This window comes from Numenius arquata, chromosome 9 (assembly GCF_964106895.1).
Source record: "Numenius arquata chromosome 9, bNumArq3.hap1.1, whole genome shotgun sequence".
NCBI lineage: Eukaryota > Metazoa > Chordata > Aves > Charadriiformes > Scolopacidae > Numenius > Numenius arquata.
Genome location: NC_133584.1, coordinates 60,567,044 through 60,582,281, shown reverse-complemented (window position 1 = coordinate 60,582,281; position 15,238 = coordinate 60,567,044). Strand labels below are relative to the sequence as shown.

At 54.3% G+C, this 15,238-nt stretch overlaps 1 protein-coding gene across 3 annotated transcripts in view; it reads right to left on the bottom strand.

Annotated features, from left to right (window-relative positions):
* Positions 1 to 15,238, bottom strand: part of NCOA1 (nuclear receptor coactivator 1) — a 66,376-nt gene that overhangs the window by 7,984 nt on the left and 43,154 nt on the right. For all 3 annotated transcript variants that reach the window (XM_074153025.1, XM_074153026.1, XM_074153027.1), the window contains exons 11-13: positions 13,831 to 14,014; positions 7,390 to 7,516; positions 2,865 to 3,033 (exon numbers count right to left, since the gene is read on the bottom strand). In XM_074153025.1, coding sequence (XP_074009126.1) covers positions 2,865 to 3,033; positions 7,390 to 7,516; positions 13,831 to 14,014 — 480 coding nt within the window. The remainder of the gene's footprint in view (positions 1 to 2,864; positions 3,034 to 7,389; positions 7,517 to 13,830; positions 14,015 to 15,238) is intronic.

The following is a 15,238-nucleotide window of genomic DNA, read 5'->3' as shown; positions in this document are numbered from 1 at the left end:
CCTCTGCCTCCTCTGCCTTCCTCTGCCTTCCTCTGCCTCCTCTGCCTTCCTCTGCCTTCCTCTGCCTCCTCTGCCTTCCTCTGCCTCCTCTGCCTTCCTCTGCCTTCCTCTGCCTTCCTCTGCCTCCTCTCCCTTCCTCTGCCTTCCTCTGCCTCCTCCGCCTCCTCTGCCTTCCTCTGCCTCCTCTGCCTTCCTCTGCCTTCCTCTGCCTTCCTCTGCCTCCTCTGCCTCCTCTGCCTCCTCTGCCTTCCTCTGCCTCCTCTGCCTTCCTCTGCCTCCTCTGCCTTCCTCTGCCTTCCTCTGCCTCCTCTGCCTTCCTCTGCCTTCCTCTGCCTTCCTCTGCCTTTCTCCACAGGACAGACCTGAACACGGGAAACAGCTTGTGCTCTCTTTCCTTTCCTATTTTTATGCAGCCTCGGAGGCTTGGCTGGAGGAAGAGGGTATGACATTTCAGGTCCCCACCTGCCCCTAAAGCACCTCTGACACAGGCCACCTCCAAGGACCTGAGCCATGGACCCCCGGGACCAGGAAAGCTGATGGAGAAGCATGACCATCCTCCTGCACTGCTCCTGGGACAGCCCTCACTGGGAACCCACGGGAGACAGGACCTTCTGGTCTAGAGTACAGCCATTCCTAGACAAATGGGATGTATTACAGCTGGGGGATGATTTCCACACCAGCAAATCATGGTAAGAAGCTATTCTGTGCTGCGCTAGCTTGACTCAAGCCAAGAAATCCGGTGTTTGATCTATGAACTCATGGAGAAGTAACACCTCGGAGCCAGAATCCTTAATCTGAGTCCCACGGATTAAGAAAAAATTGTGTTCAGAGAAACCACACACACAAACCACCCCCAAATCCCACTGCCTTTGGGATTTGGGTAGATGGTGCCCATCAAAGGACTGAGGCTCAAAGGCAGGGATAAGGATATGGGAATGGTGGTAGGGAGAAATTCCTTAAGATAAATTAAGATAGAGCTTTTATGGTTCAAGGACTGGATACTGGGACATAAACCAGCAGCCTGCGATGGCCAGAAACCACAGACCTGCTGAAATGAGGCTCTTTTACGCTTTTCTCCCCAAACTACCCAGTTTCCAGCTGCCTCCGGATTAAACGGGGTGCAGGTACCTCCAGCACTTCATCCCAGCACGTCTGTGGAGAAGACGGTGGCTTTGATGAAGTCAGAGTAAATCCCCAAACTCTGCCCCAGGGGATGCGAACCCCCACCTGCCAATAACACATCCTGGAGGGGAACTATCAACACCTTTTCTTCCTCCCCAAAAAATGCCTTTATGCTGACATGTTGTTTTCTCTAAAGATGTATTTCAAGCAAATATTTCGTGGAACTATTCCAAATATTTCTGAGGTTCAGCTGAAGCCATGGAAAAAGCCCAAGATTCCCATTAACGAAATGATCCCTGGATGGGAGCAAAGCTGGGTCGGGGTCCAAATATGAGATAATCTCCCCCCCCCAAACGGGGTCCTCCTCGGCAGGGGAAGCGCCGGATCGGCGTGGAGACGCTTGGCAGCGCCGGGCACCGTTCGAGGGCATCAAAAACCAGCATCTTGATGCTGCTGGAGCCTGTCCGGTGAAGGAAAGGGTTCCGGGGAGCTGAGTCTGCAAAACCCTCGTGACAACACTGAGCTGTTGCAGCTGCATCTTCGGCGAGAGGCATCTCTAGTACGAGGGACAGGAGAAGCTCAACTTCCTGCCTCGAACTTGTTAAAAAAGAAGGGCAGGTGGTGATTTTGGAGGCACAGCCTCGAGAAAAGGGATGTGGCAAATACCTGGCTGGGGAATTAACTCACTGACAGGTCCCTGAAATCGCTGATGGAAAGATAAACCCTCCCAGCAGCGCAGGGCAAGGCATCACGTCGGGGCCACAGAAGGAGATGTGCCACCTCCAGGTTTAAATGGTGCAGGATGAGGCCCGGAGCAACCAGAGGGATTTGCTCTGAGAAGCTTCTTTCTTAGGACCTCGTGTTTATTAACAGGCTTTCGATTCTGGTCCTTGTTTTGGAAAAAGCCTGCATGTGAGCGCTACGGGGCACGGAAAAAGAAACCACTCGGAGACAAATCCCAAGCGATCCCTCTCGTTTTCCACGTCCCTCACTGGCTCCCCTGCAGCCAGCTTTCTCCCCCTGTTATTTATGAAACCCTGGGCCCTTCGGAGGCCATCTACCCCCGTGGATATCTGCAAAGGGGGGAGTCTCAGCTGCAGTCTCAGCTGCAGAAACCAGGGCCCCAGCGCCATCCCAGTAGGACAGCACCGCTAAAAGCAAACCTCATTTATTTTTTTTCCGAGAGAGAAGGGCAGCTGCACTGTAAGCCAATCTTGATAGTAAGGGCTGCACGGTTTCATACCAGCGAGGCCATTAGATATATTATTAGGCAGCACAACCCAAGCTCAGGAATCCCAGGCGGTGGGATTCCAGCTGGAAGGCTCCTCCGTGCCCTAAATCCCTCCCCCCCGCCCTCCGGTAAAGTGGGGAAGCGGGACAGCCTGCCAGTTCTCCCCGTTACACGAGCCGCCTGGGGCTGAAACCGCTCGGCCGCTTCTTTGCCAGGCTGCTGGTTCTCATGGGGGATGGCGTCTGAAAAGCGGAGAAGCGAGATATTGTATTTCACAGGGCTGTTTTCCAGCTTTTTTGGCAGGGGTGGGGGGGGGGGGGGACGGGGACGGGAGAGAATGGCGTGGTGTTAAGTATCATCTCTCAATCTGACGCGCTCGTGTGTTCCCACTCACATCTGGCCTCCTGTTACCACCAGATGTTGGAAATCCTCCTCCACGCTCACGTCAAGCCTCAGCATCTGGCCCCGTATGTGACCTCCACTAAGTCCCACGAGTGGGTCTCTCTTTTACCTGGACCAGTTTGTCAATCCCGAGAGCTCGATCCAGCTCGGCCAGCTCCGTCTCGTCTTTGCCGCTGAGGAAGGAGACGAGCTGCTCGAGCAGGGCTTTCTCGTCGTTCCGACCCTCCGGCGTGGTGGGAGGACACAGGAGCTCGTCCAGCTGCGAGGTGATGCACTGGCTGCAGAGAGAAGAAGCCGAGAGGAGGCTCGTTAAGGTTTACGAAGCGGGGAGGAGGCTGAGCTGGGAGATGCTGGAGCGACGCAGCCCCTGCAGCCACGGGGACTCGCTCCCACCCCGCTGCATCCTGGATGCAGCCTCGTCTCCCCCCGGCTCCGACATCGGCTCAGCCCGCTCAAACTCAAGCCCAGCGCCAGAACCTGCTTGGTAAGGTTGAACCTCTCCAAGAAACGAAGCCCGGACAGCGTTTCGGTGAGGTTTGGGAAGAAAACTTTGGTGCTTTTGCAGGCTTTGCTTCCCGCAGGCGTTTTGGGGTTTTTTTGGGCAGGACAGCGGGACGCAGAGCACAACTTCTGCCGGCACGAAAAGCGGGGAGGCTTGGATGGAGCCGGAGCAGCTGGAAGCGAAGCAGCTGAAGGCAAAGGGGAACCTTTGAGCCGCAAAAAAAAATAAAATAAAAAAAAAAAATAAAAAAAAAAAGATTTCTGCAACGCTCGCTCAGTATTCTTTGGGAATAAGATTAATATGTAATGAGAGACATTCCAATGACGTGACTAATTGGAGTCAATCGGATTTGCTGGGGCTGACACGACAGAGAGAGCCGTGGCACATCACGCTCGCAGCCAGGCACAAAGGCGAGGGCTCGAACATGCCAGCAGTTCCCAAGCTGCAGACATGTTTATCCTTTTAGCTCCAGATGAGGACCAGATGTACAGTAAGGAACCGAAGCCAATCCGACCGAGGCCGCTGCAAAGCCAACACACGCAGCCTAATCCAGGGAAAAAGGAATACTCGGCGCTGGGATTTCTTAAGTTGCAGAGTGGGAGCAGAGAGGGAAGCGGGGAGACGGAGGTGAAAAGCGGGGCTGGTTTTGCTCCGCAGCCCTGGAGGTCCCTGCTACTTGCTGCTTGTATCAAACCCCGTTTTTCAGTGGCCAAGGACAAAGTTTACTGCCCAGACATGGTTCTTGCAGAGGAAGGTGAGAACAAGCTGCTTCTCCACATGAACAAGCAGGTAGAGGAGAAACTCAGGTTGGCACCATCTCTTCAGCCCATGCCGGACCTCGCATGGATGGGAAAAGTTGGTTTATAGAGAAATGGCAGGGAAAATACAACCTTTTGGTAAATAAACCTCCAGCGCGTCCTGCTTTGCAGCCCAGTCCAGCTTGCAGAGCCTTCCTCCCTCCTCCTCTCCTCCAGCACCGTGCCATGGTGGGGTTCAGATGAGGCTCCAGGCAGGTAACGGTGGGAGAAGGAGATCTTGGACCCCGTGCATCACGTCCCCAATTTCCTATCCAAAGGTCTTCTATCCCCTGGAATCCTACAAGGCTCTTTTCAAGGTGAAAACTCTGACGCTGCATGCGGCGAGGAGGAGAAATTCAGCGCCTTGCGGAGATGGTGTCAAATGCTGCTCAAGGTCCTGTGAAACATCTCCCTGGCGTGGCCTCCAACCACTGCTGTGAAAGGGCGCAGGTCTCCGGCCCTGCACAGATGTCCTAGAGACCTTCGGCATCTCAGATGGCACCGGGTGCCAGCGCTGAGGCAACCAAATCGGGCCCCGGGGTGGCATGTTTGACCTTGGGGGATTAGAGGAACACATGCGAGAACAGCGACCTGGACTCGGTTCCAGAAGCCTTGGACATGGCCCAAGGTGTCCCTCTTCTGCAGAAGACGCAAGAGCACTTATGCCTGAGAGGGGATGTTGTAGCCGCTCCACTTTATCAAGAGGCAAAGGCACGGGAGGATTTGGGGAAGGTGAGAATTTAAAAAGGAAGCTCCTGTTTCCCCAGGACACCTGGTGCTAGGAGATCTGGGCACCACCAGCTCCTCATACAAGGCCAGGAGCTCAGCCCACCTCCAGATAACATGAACCTCTCATCTGGGAAACCTTTGCAACCCCCAAAGCAAAAGCTCTTCTGGTTTGATCTTAGCTGAAATATTATTTCTTGGTCCCATAATATCTGCTCTCCAAAGGCACTGTCTGCTCGCCCTGACCGCAGTCTCCATCGGGTGGACAGGCAGCTGCTGGGACTGTGGGCATCTCCCAGGATGAGCGTGTCCTCCCCAGTTGGAGCATATCTGCAGGTCTTGAGGACCAAAGTCCAGAGGCTTTTCCCCAGCAGAATCTCTTCTCTTGGCTGCAGCAGAAGTGGGGTTTTGTAGTTGATCACTACACCACTAGATGGAAGTGGTTAGGTCCCACCAAGATGCTGCCAAGGCAGGTCTCACCCATGGAGCTCCATCAGACCTCAGTAATCAGAGGAAACTGCACTGGGAACCACCTTCTTCCAGTGTTGTCTCTGTTCACCACCTCTGGCAGGAGACACCCCTGCCCAGAGACCCTAATTCAGGAGGAACGGATGCTCACCAGGACGAGGAGCCTTCTACCTCCCATCTTGCTGTCGTCTCGTGGCCCCGGTCCATGTGTTGGCTCTACTGTTGGCTCCCATGTGGGGAGCCCAACCTTCCCATAGGGAGCCAATGAAACCATGGGAAGTCCCACCACGCAGCATGGTTTTCTTTGCTTTCTCCCCCTTCAAAGCCAAGAAAATCAAATGCTACCTTGTGAAACCTTAACCAGGCTGCAATTTCAAAGCTTGGTTGAAACCAAATGCAAGATTTGTTACTTCCGCATCTCACCAGGCTTCGGGCAGATGCCGCTGCTCCACCAATCTGACCTTGCACCTTGTCTCCTGGCACCTCCTCTGCCCCAAAAACCACCCCAGAAGCAACTCCCTCATGTTTTTCCCACACGAGGAGTCCTGCCCGACATCTCTCCTCCTTGACACCTGCGCAGGTCCCAAGCCTTCCACGCCAACCTGGGTCCTCGCTCAGTAATCCTGCATCAAAGAGTGAGCCAGAAGAAAATCCAGCTCCTTTCCTCCCAGCTGGGGAGACAAAAACGTCTCCAGCTGGCCAGGGTGACTCAGTGCTCAGGGCTGCTGAGTAAGGTAAAGTCATTTTTACCCCATAAGCAGCATTCTAAAGAACATTCGTAGCTTAAAAAAAGGCTAAGATTTTTCTAGCAGCTCCGCCCTTTGCCAGGTGTGCCCCTACGGATCTTATCCCAACAAACTAACGGCACCCGCAAGCCTTAAAAGGGAAGTTGCTTCCTTGTGGCGAGGGCTGGGGCTGATATAAATGCTCAATTAAATGAGGATTTGTTTTATCTCCCAGCTCTTTCGAGCAACAAGAGGCCAAGTCTTCCCAGCAGAAGTCCAAGATCCAGTTGCAGCAGACACCACTTAGGAAACTCTCTTCTTGGGCTGAGTGAAGAGCTTTTAGAAATTAATCCAAATTTAGCCCCGAGAAAAAGATGTTTGGCGACCGGCTTGCCCAGATACAGCTCTTACACGTGTCTTCTTCATGACTACACAACAGAGACTGAGCTCATCTGCTAAAGACTTTAATTAATAGAGGAAATTCTGCCTCTCTGCAAAGCAGGGCTGGGCTTTGGCAGGAGGATCCCTGCAGAGCTCATCGGTGCTGGCTCTTAAACCAGGCACCTGAAGCCCTCCCCGGGGCCAGGGGGCAGGATTCACCTCCCGTCCTCATCAAATCCATCTCCACGAGCATTGCTGATCCTCAGGGAGGACTTTGGGGTGGCAGGACATCGCCCGCTGAGCTCCATCAGCAGGGCTCACCACCTTTCTGATGTCCTGTCCCAAAGTATCTGACCCACAGTCGCTTCCAACCCCTTTATAGCCAAGGAGCGACTTTGGACTTTGGGCCAGTGATGACCCCTTGGCTGCTGCATGGGGTGTGGACCCAAAAAAGGTGGCCAGAGGACCAGAGGGGGTTATTTGACCTTGGATTAGAGCTTGTGAGCATTTTAGCTGAAGCCAAAAGCACATGGGGACTGTAAAGAGCTGCAATCACAAAATTGTCCTGTGGTTCTCCAGATTCCACCGCTGCCCCTGGCGAGAAGCTGCTGGAGAGCACCAACCCAGGTACTGGCCGTGGCACTGGCAAGGGATACTGAGGACCTGCAGTATCCTTGGCTCTGCCATGGATATACGGCCATTCCATGACAATTCTATGGTGATATGGGATTATTCAGGTCCAGACATACCCTGGATGTCTCCCCCCAACCCACCCTCCTTGTCTACTCACACGCTTGTCCCTAGAGAAAGAACGGATGTCATCTCTCCCACTGTACCACCCTTCACATCCCATGTCCCAGCACTTTATGGTGCCACCAGCAACCAGTACTGCCATGGACAGTCGTGCTCTCCCCAGTTTGCACTTGCCAGGTCTCCAGGCCGGCACCAAAGGCCACCTCTCTTTGACCCAGGCAGGAGGACATCCCGATGTTCTCCTGGGAGAGGTCGGGAAGCCGCCAGCCCTGTGGTACTTACTCTTCGGGTTTATTCAGCGCGCCTCGGTTCATGGCTGCCATGCCGTTATCCGTCCAGGGGATCTGCTCCCCCATTCCCGGCTGTCCAAACTGGTGATCTGGCACCCCCATCTCCAGCTCAGGCATTCCTGGTCGGGGGGAAAAAAGGAGGATGAGGGGGAGGAAAAGTTAGTGCATGGGCAGGACTCAGGGGGTTGCAGGGGAGACCGGGCAAGCTCAGAGCAATGGGATGTCCTAAAACATCCCTAAAAGGGATGCCAAGATTCACCAGTTAGGGCTCTTTTCAACCCAAAGTTACAGATACCAGGTGAGGTTTCCCAACCATTAATCATCAGCACAAGCTCCTGGATGAAAATCTACGCAGATCCTGCCCACGCAGCAGATCTCTATGACCCTGCGCAGCCAGCATGGGCCAACCCTATTAAAATGTTTCCCTTTTCAGCACATTTCGTGCAAGATTTTCAAAATTTAGGCAAGTTAGAGGGTTTCTTCTCAAAGGCAAAATTGTTACTAACGAAGATTTTAGCTTAAAAAATAGCCCACGCCCATGAGCATCTTCTGCCTCTCTTCTGGAGAACAGTTAATTTGCCGAGGGAAAGGAGCCAATGCAATTAAATTAAGTTGTAGCAGAACTTGGAGCCCAAGTGCAGGACAAGAGAGATTTATGAGGCCGGAGACTTTACGTCATCCCTTTTTGAAATGGGAATTGGGACCCAAGATCAAACGGCCTCTCAGCTGAACCAGCCCGTGGAGATCCAGAGAGGTGGACACCAGAGGGGGAGGCACACTTCTGGCTGGGGTGGCATCTCTGCGCTATCGGTGGCCACCCCTGTGCCAAAACCTGTGCCAAGTTTCTAAGAGATTTGCTGATGAAGGCTGTTGCTAAAGATGAAAATCTCTCTTCTCTTAACCAAGCTCAGCTGCGCCGGTTCTTTTCCCCCAAAAAATCGTTATTTGCTTGATTACCCAGTGTCTGGGGTCTTCGATGTTGTCACACAGAGCCACCAGCTTCACGTGCCACCCAGATCATGGAGTTTGTTTCAAAAAGAGAGAAAATTAGAGCCCTGAGGGGAAGGAGGGGAGGGAATTCCCAGTGCTCAGCATTCCCAGTGCACACGCCGGCACAGCAGCTCCTGCCCAGCGCTCCCCTAGTTCTCCCAAGTTCTTTAAAAAAGCCTTTCAGGTTGATGGGCAACAGGTGGATCCTGGCGGTGCCAGAGGCAGCCACGGCTGCTCCGGGTAGGCTCATGGCACAGTCCCGGTGCAGCCCGTCCCCAATCCTTCCTTGATTCGCCCCAAAATGGTCCCCCGATGCTGAAGGTGACAGATTTTCCCAAGCACAGCATCATTTACTGGGGTGTGGGTGACCCTCCTCGAGGCAGCCGGACCCGGCCGTGGCTTCACGGGCATCAGGGCAGGATGTGAAATAATTCATATTTTCTAGCTGCAACTGCTGCAATGACACGGTGTGTCCCTGGAAGGGACTCGGAGGAGGATGAAAGCTCTCGTGTGACGCTCTCCTTGTTGAGAAGTTGCCCAAACCAGGAGCTCCCAAGCCTGGCCACCACCAGAGAGGGGTCAGGGGATGAATCCAGCAGCTCTTCTAGTCCCACATCGTCATGAGAAGATGAGATCTGGGTTATTTGCTTTCTGCACCCGCAGTCCAGCCGTCGGACAGCCTCAGTGCACAGTGGCGAGGTCCCTCTTCCAGATCATGTTTAGCATCGTTTGACACATGGAGGGAAGCAGAGGAGGGCAGAGAAGCAGCACCCATAACCCTCTGGACCCCAAGCTGCCAAAATGGCTCACGGCAAGGTCTGAGGTGTTTTGCCATCGGCGATTTCAGCACCGTGAGGTGAGACTGTTGCTTCTACAGATCTCCTGACACACCACCTGTGCTCTGATCTTCGTGGAAATTAAGCCTTGAACAGTGTCAGGGGAACCAGAGCCACCATCACCACTTGGGCAGGGGATGCAGCCTCCTCCAATTGCCTCCTCGGGAGCCGGGAGGGACAGAAAAGTCTTTCTTTTGTCTGAAAAAGGGGATCTCATCAATGCTGATCAATGCCCCCCAGTTCAAGAAGGACAGGGAACTGCTGGAGAGAGTCCAGTGGAGGCTACAAAGATGATGAGGGGCCTGGAGCATCTCTCTGCTGAGGAAAGGCTGAGAGACCTGGGGCTGTTCAGCTGGAGAAGAGCAGACTGAGAGGGGATCTCATCGATGCTGAGCAATAGCTAAAGGTCATGGGGCAAGAGGATGGGGGATGGGGCCAGACTCTTCCCAGTGGTGCCCAGGGACAGGACAAGGGGCAACAGGCACAAACTTGAACATAAGAAGTTCCATCTAAACATGAGGAGGAACTTCTTTCCTGTGAGGGTGGCAGAGCCCTGGCAGAGGCTGCCCAGAGAGGTGGTGGAGTCTCCTTCTCTGGAGACATTCAAACCCCGCCTGGACACGTTCCTGTGGGACCTGCTCTGGGTGGCCCTGCTCTGGCAGGGGGGGCTGGAGGAGATGATCTCCAGGTTCCTTCTGACTCCTGTAATTCTGTGAAACTACCAATGTGAAAACAGAGAAAAGAACAAGCCCAGCTCGGAATCTCGCTGCTTGTGAGAAGCTGTGGGTGAACGGCGATGCTCGAGCTCCACCTCATGCCTTTTCTCCCCTGGGACTCCCTGGAAAGCTTTAGTGTAACCTGGAGAAGGCGGAAAGAAGCTGATCTGTACGTACCTGTGTCGGGTGGGAAGGGGTTTGGTGCCGTCACCGTCCCCCTGCCCTGCTGGGACACCCCGCGGGCGTGCGGGCTGCTGCCGTTGCTCGCGGGACAAGGAACCGGCCTCAGCTGCGCTGGCTCCAGGGGGTCGCAGAACTCAAAGGGGGGACGACCAGCCTGCACACCCTGCCCGCTGTTCATCGCTGGAGGTTCATCAAATTATTAAAAAAAGGAAAAAAAAAAAGGAATAAAAAGCACAAGTCAGATCCCTCCCCAAGGCTCGCTGCTCAGCAGGTTCCTCGCCCCACCAGGAACGGAGCTGGTATTGGTAAGTTTGGAGGTCAAGAAGGGGCTCGTGGTGGGATGTCACCTCGCCTACAGCTGAAAGCTCGGTCCCGTGCGTGGCTCGGTCACCCGCAGCCACCCTGGGGAAGCACCCCCAGCACCGCATGCGATAGGTGACGGTGACAACAACGTGCTGTGCCACGCTGTGTGATGGTACGGGGATCCAGGAGCCGCGCTGGCACCCGAAAACCTGGAGCTTCAAATAATCAGCGGGGCATAAAAATTAAAAATGATCACCCGGACCTCAGAAATGCAGGGGTGATGGGGGTGGCACCCACCTAACGTATAGAGAGAGGTTCTGAACGCTGCCGAAAGGAGGGTATCGGGACCGGAGTGAATTTTCTGTTCCCTCACTCCATGCAGTCGCATCGACCAGGCTCTGCTCCCCCCGGGGGGGACTCCAGCACAGGAGCTGTGCCCCCCCCTTACGCCTGGCAGCAAGAGGGCAGCCTCAGCAGATGCCACCCGTGCAGCCCTCATCTATCACCTGCTGGCTTTAAATCAACTAAAATGATGTCATTAGGCCTCGCGTTACTCTAATTTTTATTTAGATAGGGTTTTTGCAAGTTCGCCTGCAGTTTGCCATCAGGGAGCACGTCTCAAATGCTCACGTTGCACCGAAAAATGAATGTCAGAGGTAGCCTCGCAAGCGGGTGGCCACCAGCTGTGGCTGCTGGCAACCCCTCTCCCATCTGCAGCACCTCCAAATCCTCGGGGAGCAGCTCAGGGGTGCGCCGCTGCCGCCCCGCAGGAGTTCAACCCGACGGCAGCGCCTTCGGTGAGGCTCGTGGTGGATCCTCTCGGTGGTAACTGCTATCTTGGACGCTGTAACCCAGGAGGGCAGCAGTCGGCATTCTGAGCACTCCCCTGCCACCACCTCGTCCTCCCCACTCGCTTGGACACAGGATTCCCTTTCCTCTGAAGGCAATAATCTCTGCTCTTAATTACATCGGAGCGTTATGAGCGTCCCCACCGCTGAAGGTACCAACCGTCTCAGCTCTGGGACAAGAAGGTCCTTGGCAAGGAACTTGGCTTGAGCGATAGAGGTTCTTCGGGATGAATTCAGCTCGAAGGTGATGGGTCAAGCGGTCCATGGCTACAGCCATGGGGCTGAGGGCTCCTTTCCACCTCCCAGACACTTCCCCGCTGGAGGGAAGGCCCACCACGGCTCCCTGATGCCTCTGGGCTCAACACAGCCATCGTTCATCACCCTTCCAGCATCCATCTCCTATGTCCTACCCTGTACATCTCCTGTTAGCTGATATTCCAATTCCTGACACCCCAAACTCCTCCCCTGTGATTTATCGCAGGCAGGGGGGACGTTTCTGCTCTGCAGCCCCTGCCACCACTATGCTCGTCCTCCCCACTCGCTTGGACACAGGATTCCCTTTCCTCCAAAGGCAACAAACCCTGCTCTTAATTATGTCGGAGCATTACGAGGGTCCCTGCTTCTGAAGGTACCAACCATCAAGACAAGAGTGTCCTTGGCAAGGAACTATTAGGTTTGAGTGACAGAGGTTCTTCGGGATGAATTCAGCTCAGAGGTGATGGGTCAAGTGGTCCATGGCTACAGCCACGGGGCTGACGGCTCCTTTTCACCTCCCAGAGGTGGGAAGTGGGATGGTCAAGTGGTCCATGGCTACAGCCACGGGGTTGACAGCTCTTTTCCACCTCCCAGCACTTCGCTCCAGAGCCTGCCTGCAGCTTGCAGAGGGATTTTTTGGGGAAGATTAGAGACCTGCAAGCCATCACTTGGTGACATGATGCTCCGCTGCCCTCAGAAGGTCCCCCCTGCGAGCCCAGCGTGGCTTCACCCTGTATCACGGCACGGTTTGGCCACGGTCACACCACCACGTTGCTTTTCCTTCTGCTACGATGCTCCCACCCTTTTAAAGGCTCCGTTTTTGCAACCCAAGGTCTCCGAAAATATCCCAGTTCTGCCTGCCGCAGCTGCCCGGTGGGCTTCTTGCTGGTCTGGCACCCAAAACCTCCTCATCTCCAGTCACTGAAGAAGTAACAGGACAATTATCCCTCCCTGGGTAGGATGTGGACCAGCAGCAAACTGGTTTATACTGAGCCCTGTCCTGCCGCTCGCTCTTCCTTCCTCTGCTCTGAAAGCTGCACTTCAGCCTTCAAGACTCGGCGTGATTTGCAGTGAGACGGGGATGTGACAGATAAATATATCCATGAAAAATCAAGCCTGGGACAGGAAAAGCCTCACGGGGCCGGGATCGGCTCCGTCACTCCCACTCCGTGGGGACGCCACGGTACCAAAGGGGACAGACGAGCATCCCTCATGCCACAGGGCTCGGGGCTGGCACAGGGACATCCCTCATGGCAAGTGCATGGCATCAGCTCTGACTGAGCGTGCCACCACGGCAGGAGCCGCTGGGTGCATTTATTTGGGTAAATTTATGGTGCTATTGGTAAAAACTTGCTTTATTCGGGGTGAGTGTGGGCAGTTTGTGGGGAATAGCTCTGCCTGTTACTGCCCAGCCCGGGGAAGCCCATCCCGAGGAGCCCCAGCTTCAGCCTCCAGCCATGAGGTCCCCGAATACTTTTGCTACAAAAGACCCTGAATTTATTATTTGTCTGCAGGCTCCTTCCTTCAGGAGAGAGATCCTCATTTTTACTTTGGTGAAACTGCCAACTTTGGAGAAAAATCAGATCTTTTTATTATTTTTTTTGGTGCCTAGAAAAAGGTCCTGTGCTACACCTGAGCTTTATCAAGTCTCAAATCCCTGTCTGGAAATAACAGCAATGCTTTGGAACCTCCAGCACCTCCGGCTGAGCCTGGCTGCTCCCTTGTGACCACGCACAGGTCTCACAGGGACGGTCTCCTGTCGTCTTACACACGTCACTGCTGTTTGCAGGGAAACCACGGGGCTCACCACCACCAGCTCTGCCCCAGACAGCAAAGCCCAGGTCATAGATCATAGGCTGGTTCGGGTGGGAAGGGAACTTAAAGACCATCCAGTGCCACCCCCTGCCCTGGGCAGGGACACCTCCCACCAGACCAGGTTGCTCCAAGCCCCCTCCAACCTGGCCTTGAACCCCTCCAGGGATGGGGCAGCCACAGCTTCTCTGGGCAACCTGGGCCAGGCTCTCACCACCCTCACAGCAAAGAACTTCTTCCCCACATCTCATCTCCATCTCCCCTCTTTCAGTGTCAAACCCTTCCCCCTCCTCCTAGGGCTCCCCTCCCTCATCAAGAGTCCCTCCCCATCTCCCCTGTAGGCCCCCTTGAGGGACTGGAAGGTCCCCCAGAGCATCACCGTGGCCGGATGCAGGATGGTGGTACCCAGTAGAGTGGCAATGGAGGAGACCCTCCCCTCCCACCCTGTTTGGGGGGTGAGCACCGGTGTTCCCTGGGGGCGGACACGTACGGTTGAGTCCCGTGGGGGCTCTGGCAGCGGTGCCGGGCTGCAGGGGGGCTGCCAGCATCTCCGGTTTGACGGTGACACCGGTGACGCCGCTCTCGTTTCTCTCTGGTCCGCAGAGGCTGGGCAGCTGAGCTGCCTTCTCCAGCGAGGGCAGGAGCTGGTCCAGCTGCTCCAGTTCAGCAGCAAACTAAGGGAGGAAAGAAAAAAAATCACTACTGGGTGATTCAGCCCAAACCCAGCATCAGCGAGACCCAATGCTGCTCCCCCCATCCCTTCGCAGACCCTGGGGGGACAAGGACTGTCCCCCCCAAGCGCATAGGTCCTTGGTGACAGCTTTGAGATGCTCACGCGCTGCAATTAGCATAATTATTAACAGTATGTATAACCTCCAGCCATTTAAAACGGGAGATAATTTGCTTTGTTAATATACGGATGCTTACACTGAAATTATAATAATAATAATTTTTAAAAAATGGTCTGTTTTAAGAAACAGAAGTGACTTTTTGGAACAAGTGTCCAAAACCGACGCCGGCCTCGGGCACGTAATTACCCTCAATGGGGTAGTAAAATATCAGTCAGTTTTTCCAGCCTTTATCAGTGGAAGAGAAGATGTTTAGCCCAAGGACCCAAATAAATGGGAGAGTTACTGGGAAAGGGATCCGCACCAGTGGCTGTAACAGCGGCGCCGCGAAGCAGCAGGTTGGGATTAAAGGGGCTGAGACAAATGAGCTTTGGCTAAAAAAGAAAAATATCTGAAGGGAAACCAAACGTGTGAAAATCTAAGAACACAAACTGCTTCCAGAAGAGCACCCCCCCCAGCGTTAGGGAAAGCCTGGCTATTAAGACGCGGTAATTAATAGAAAACTTGATAGCACGAGGGGAAATCTTTGCATTTGATAGAGGGAATGAAGCTCTGGTCTGGAGAAGATGGAGGAATCGAGCAGGAATTGGGATCCTGGCTCTGCCCTTCCCTGGCTCACGGAGCAGCGTTAAAGACCTCTCACCAAGGTGACCGCCTTGTCCCTTGCCAGAAGAAACCATGGGACGTTTCTCCCTAAATCCCAGCTGGAAATATTTCCGATCTCAAATAAAGTCCTTCAAACTGGTGGTATTAAAGGGGTGTGGTGGTAATCCCCATCGCCACCGCAGCCACTTCCAGTTCCACTTCCACGAGTGGCAAACGGCACAAAAGTCATAGAATCACCAGGATAATTCCAGCTGTAGGAAGTTCCACCTTGGGATGGATCCTCCAACAACGGTGGCTCCATCAAATCCATGAGCCCAGTCCTGCCTCTGAGACCCGAGAGACCCCGCTCACGCTCCTCATCATGGCAGACGTCTCCTTCTTGACCTTCACTGCTCTTTTCCCCCTTCCCTATAGTCCCACGGGAGCACCTGGGTAGATTAATTG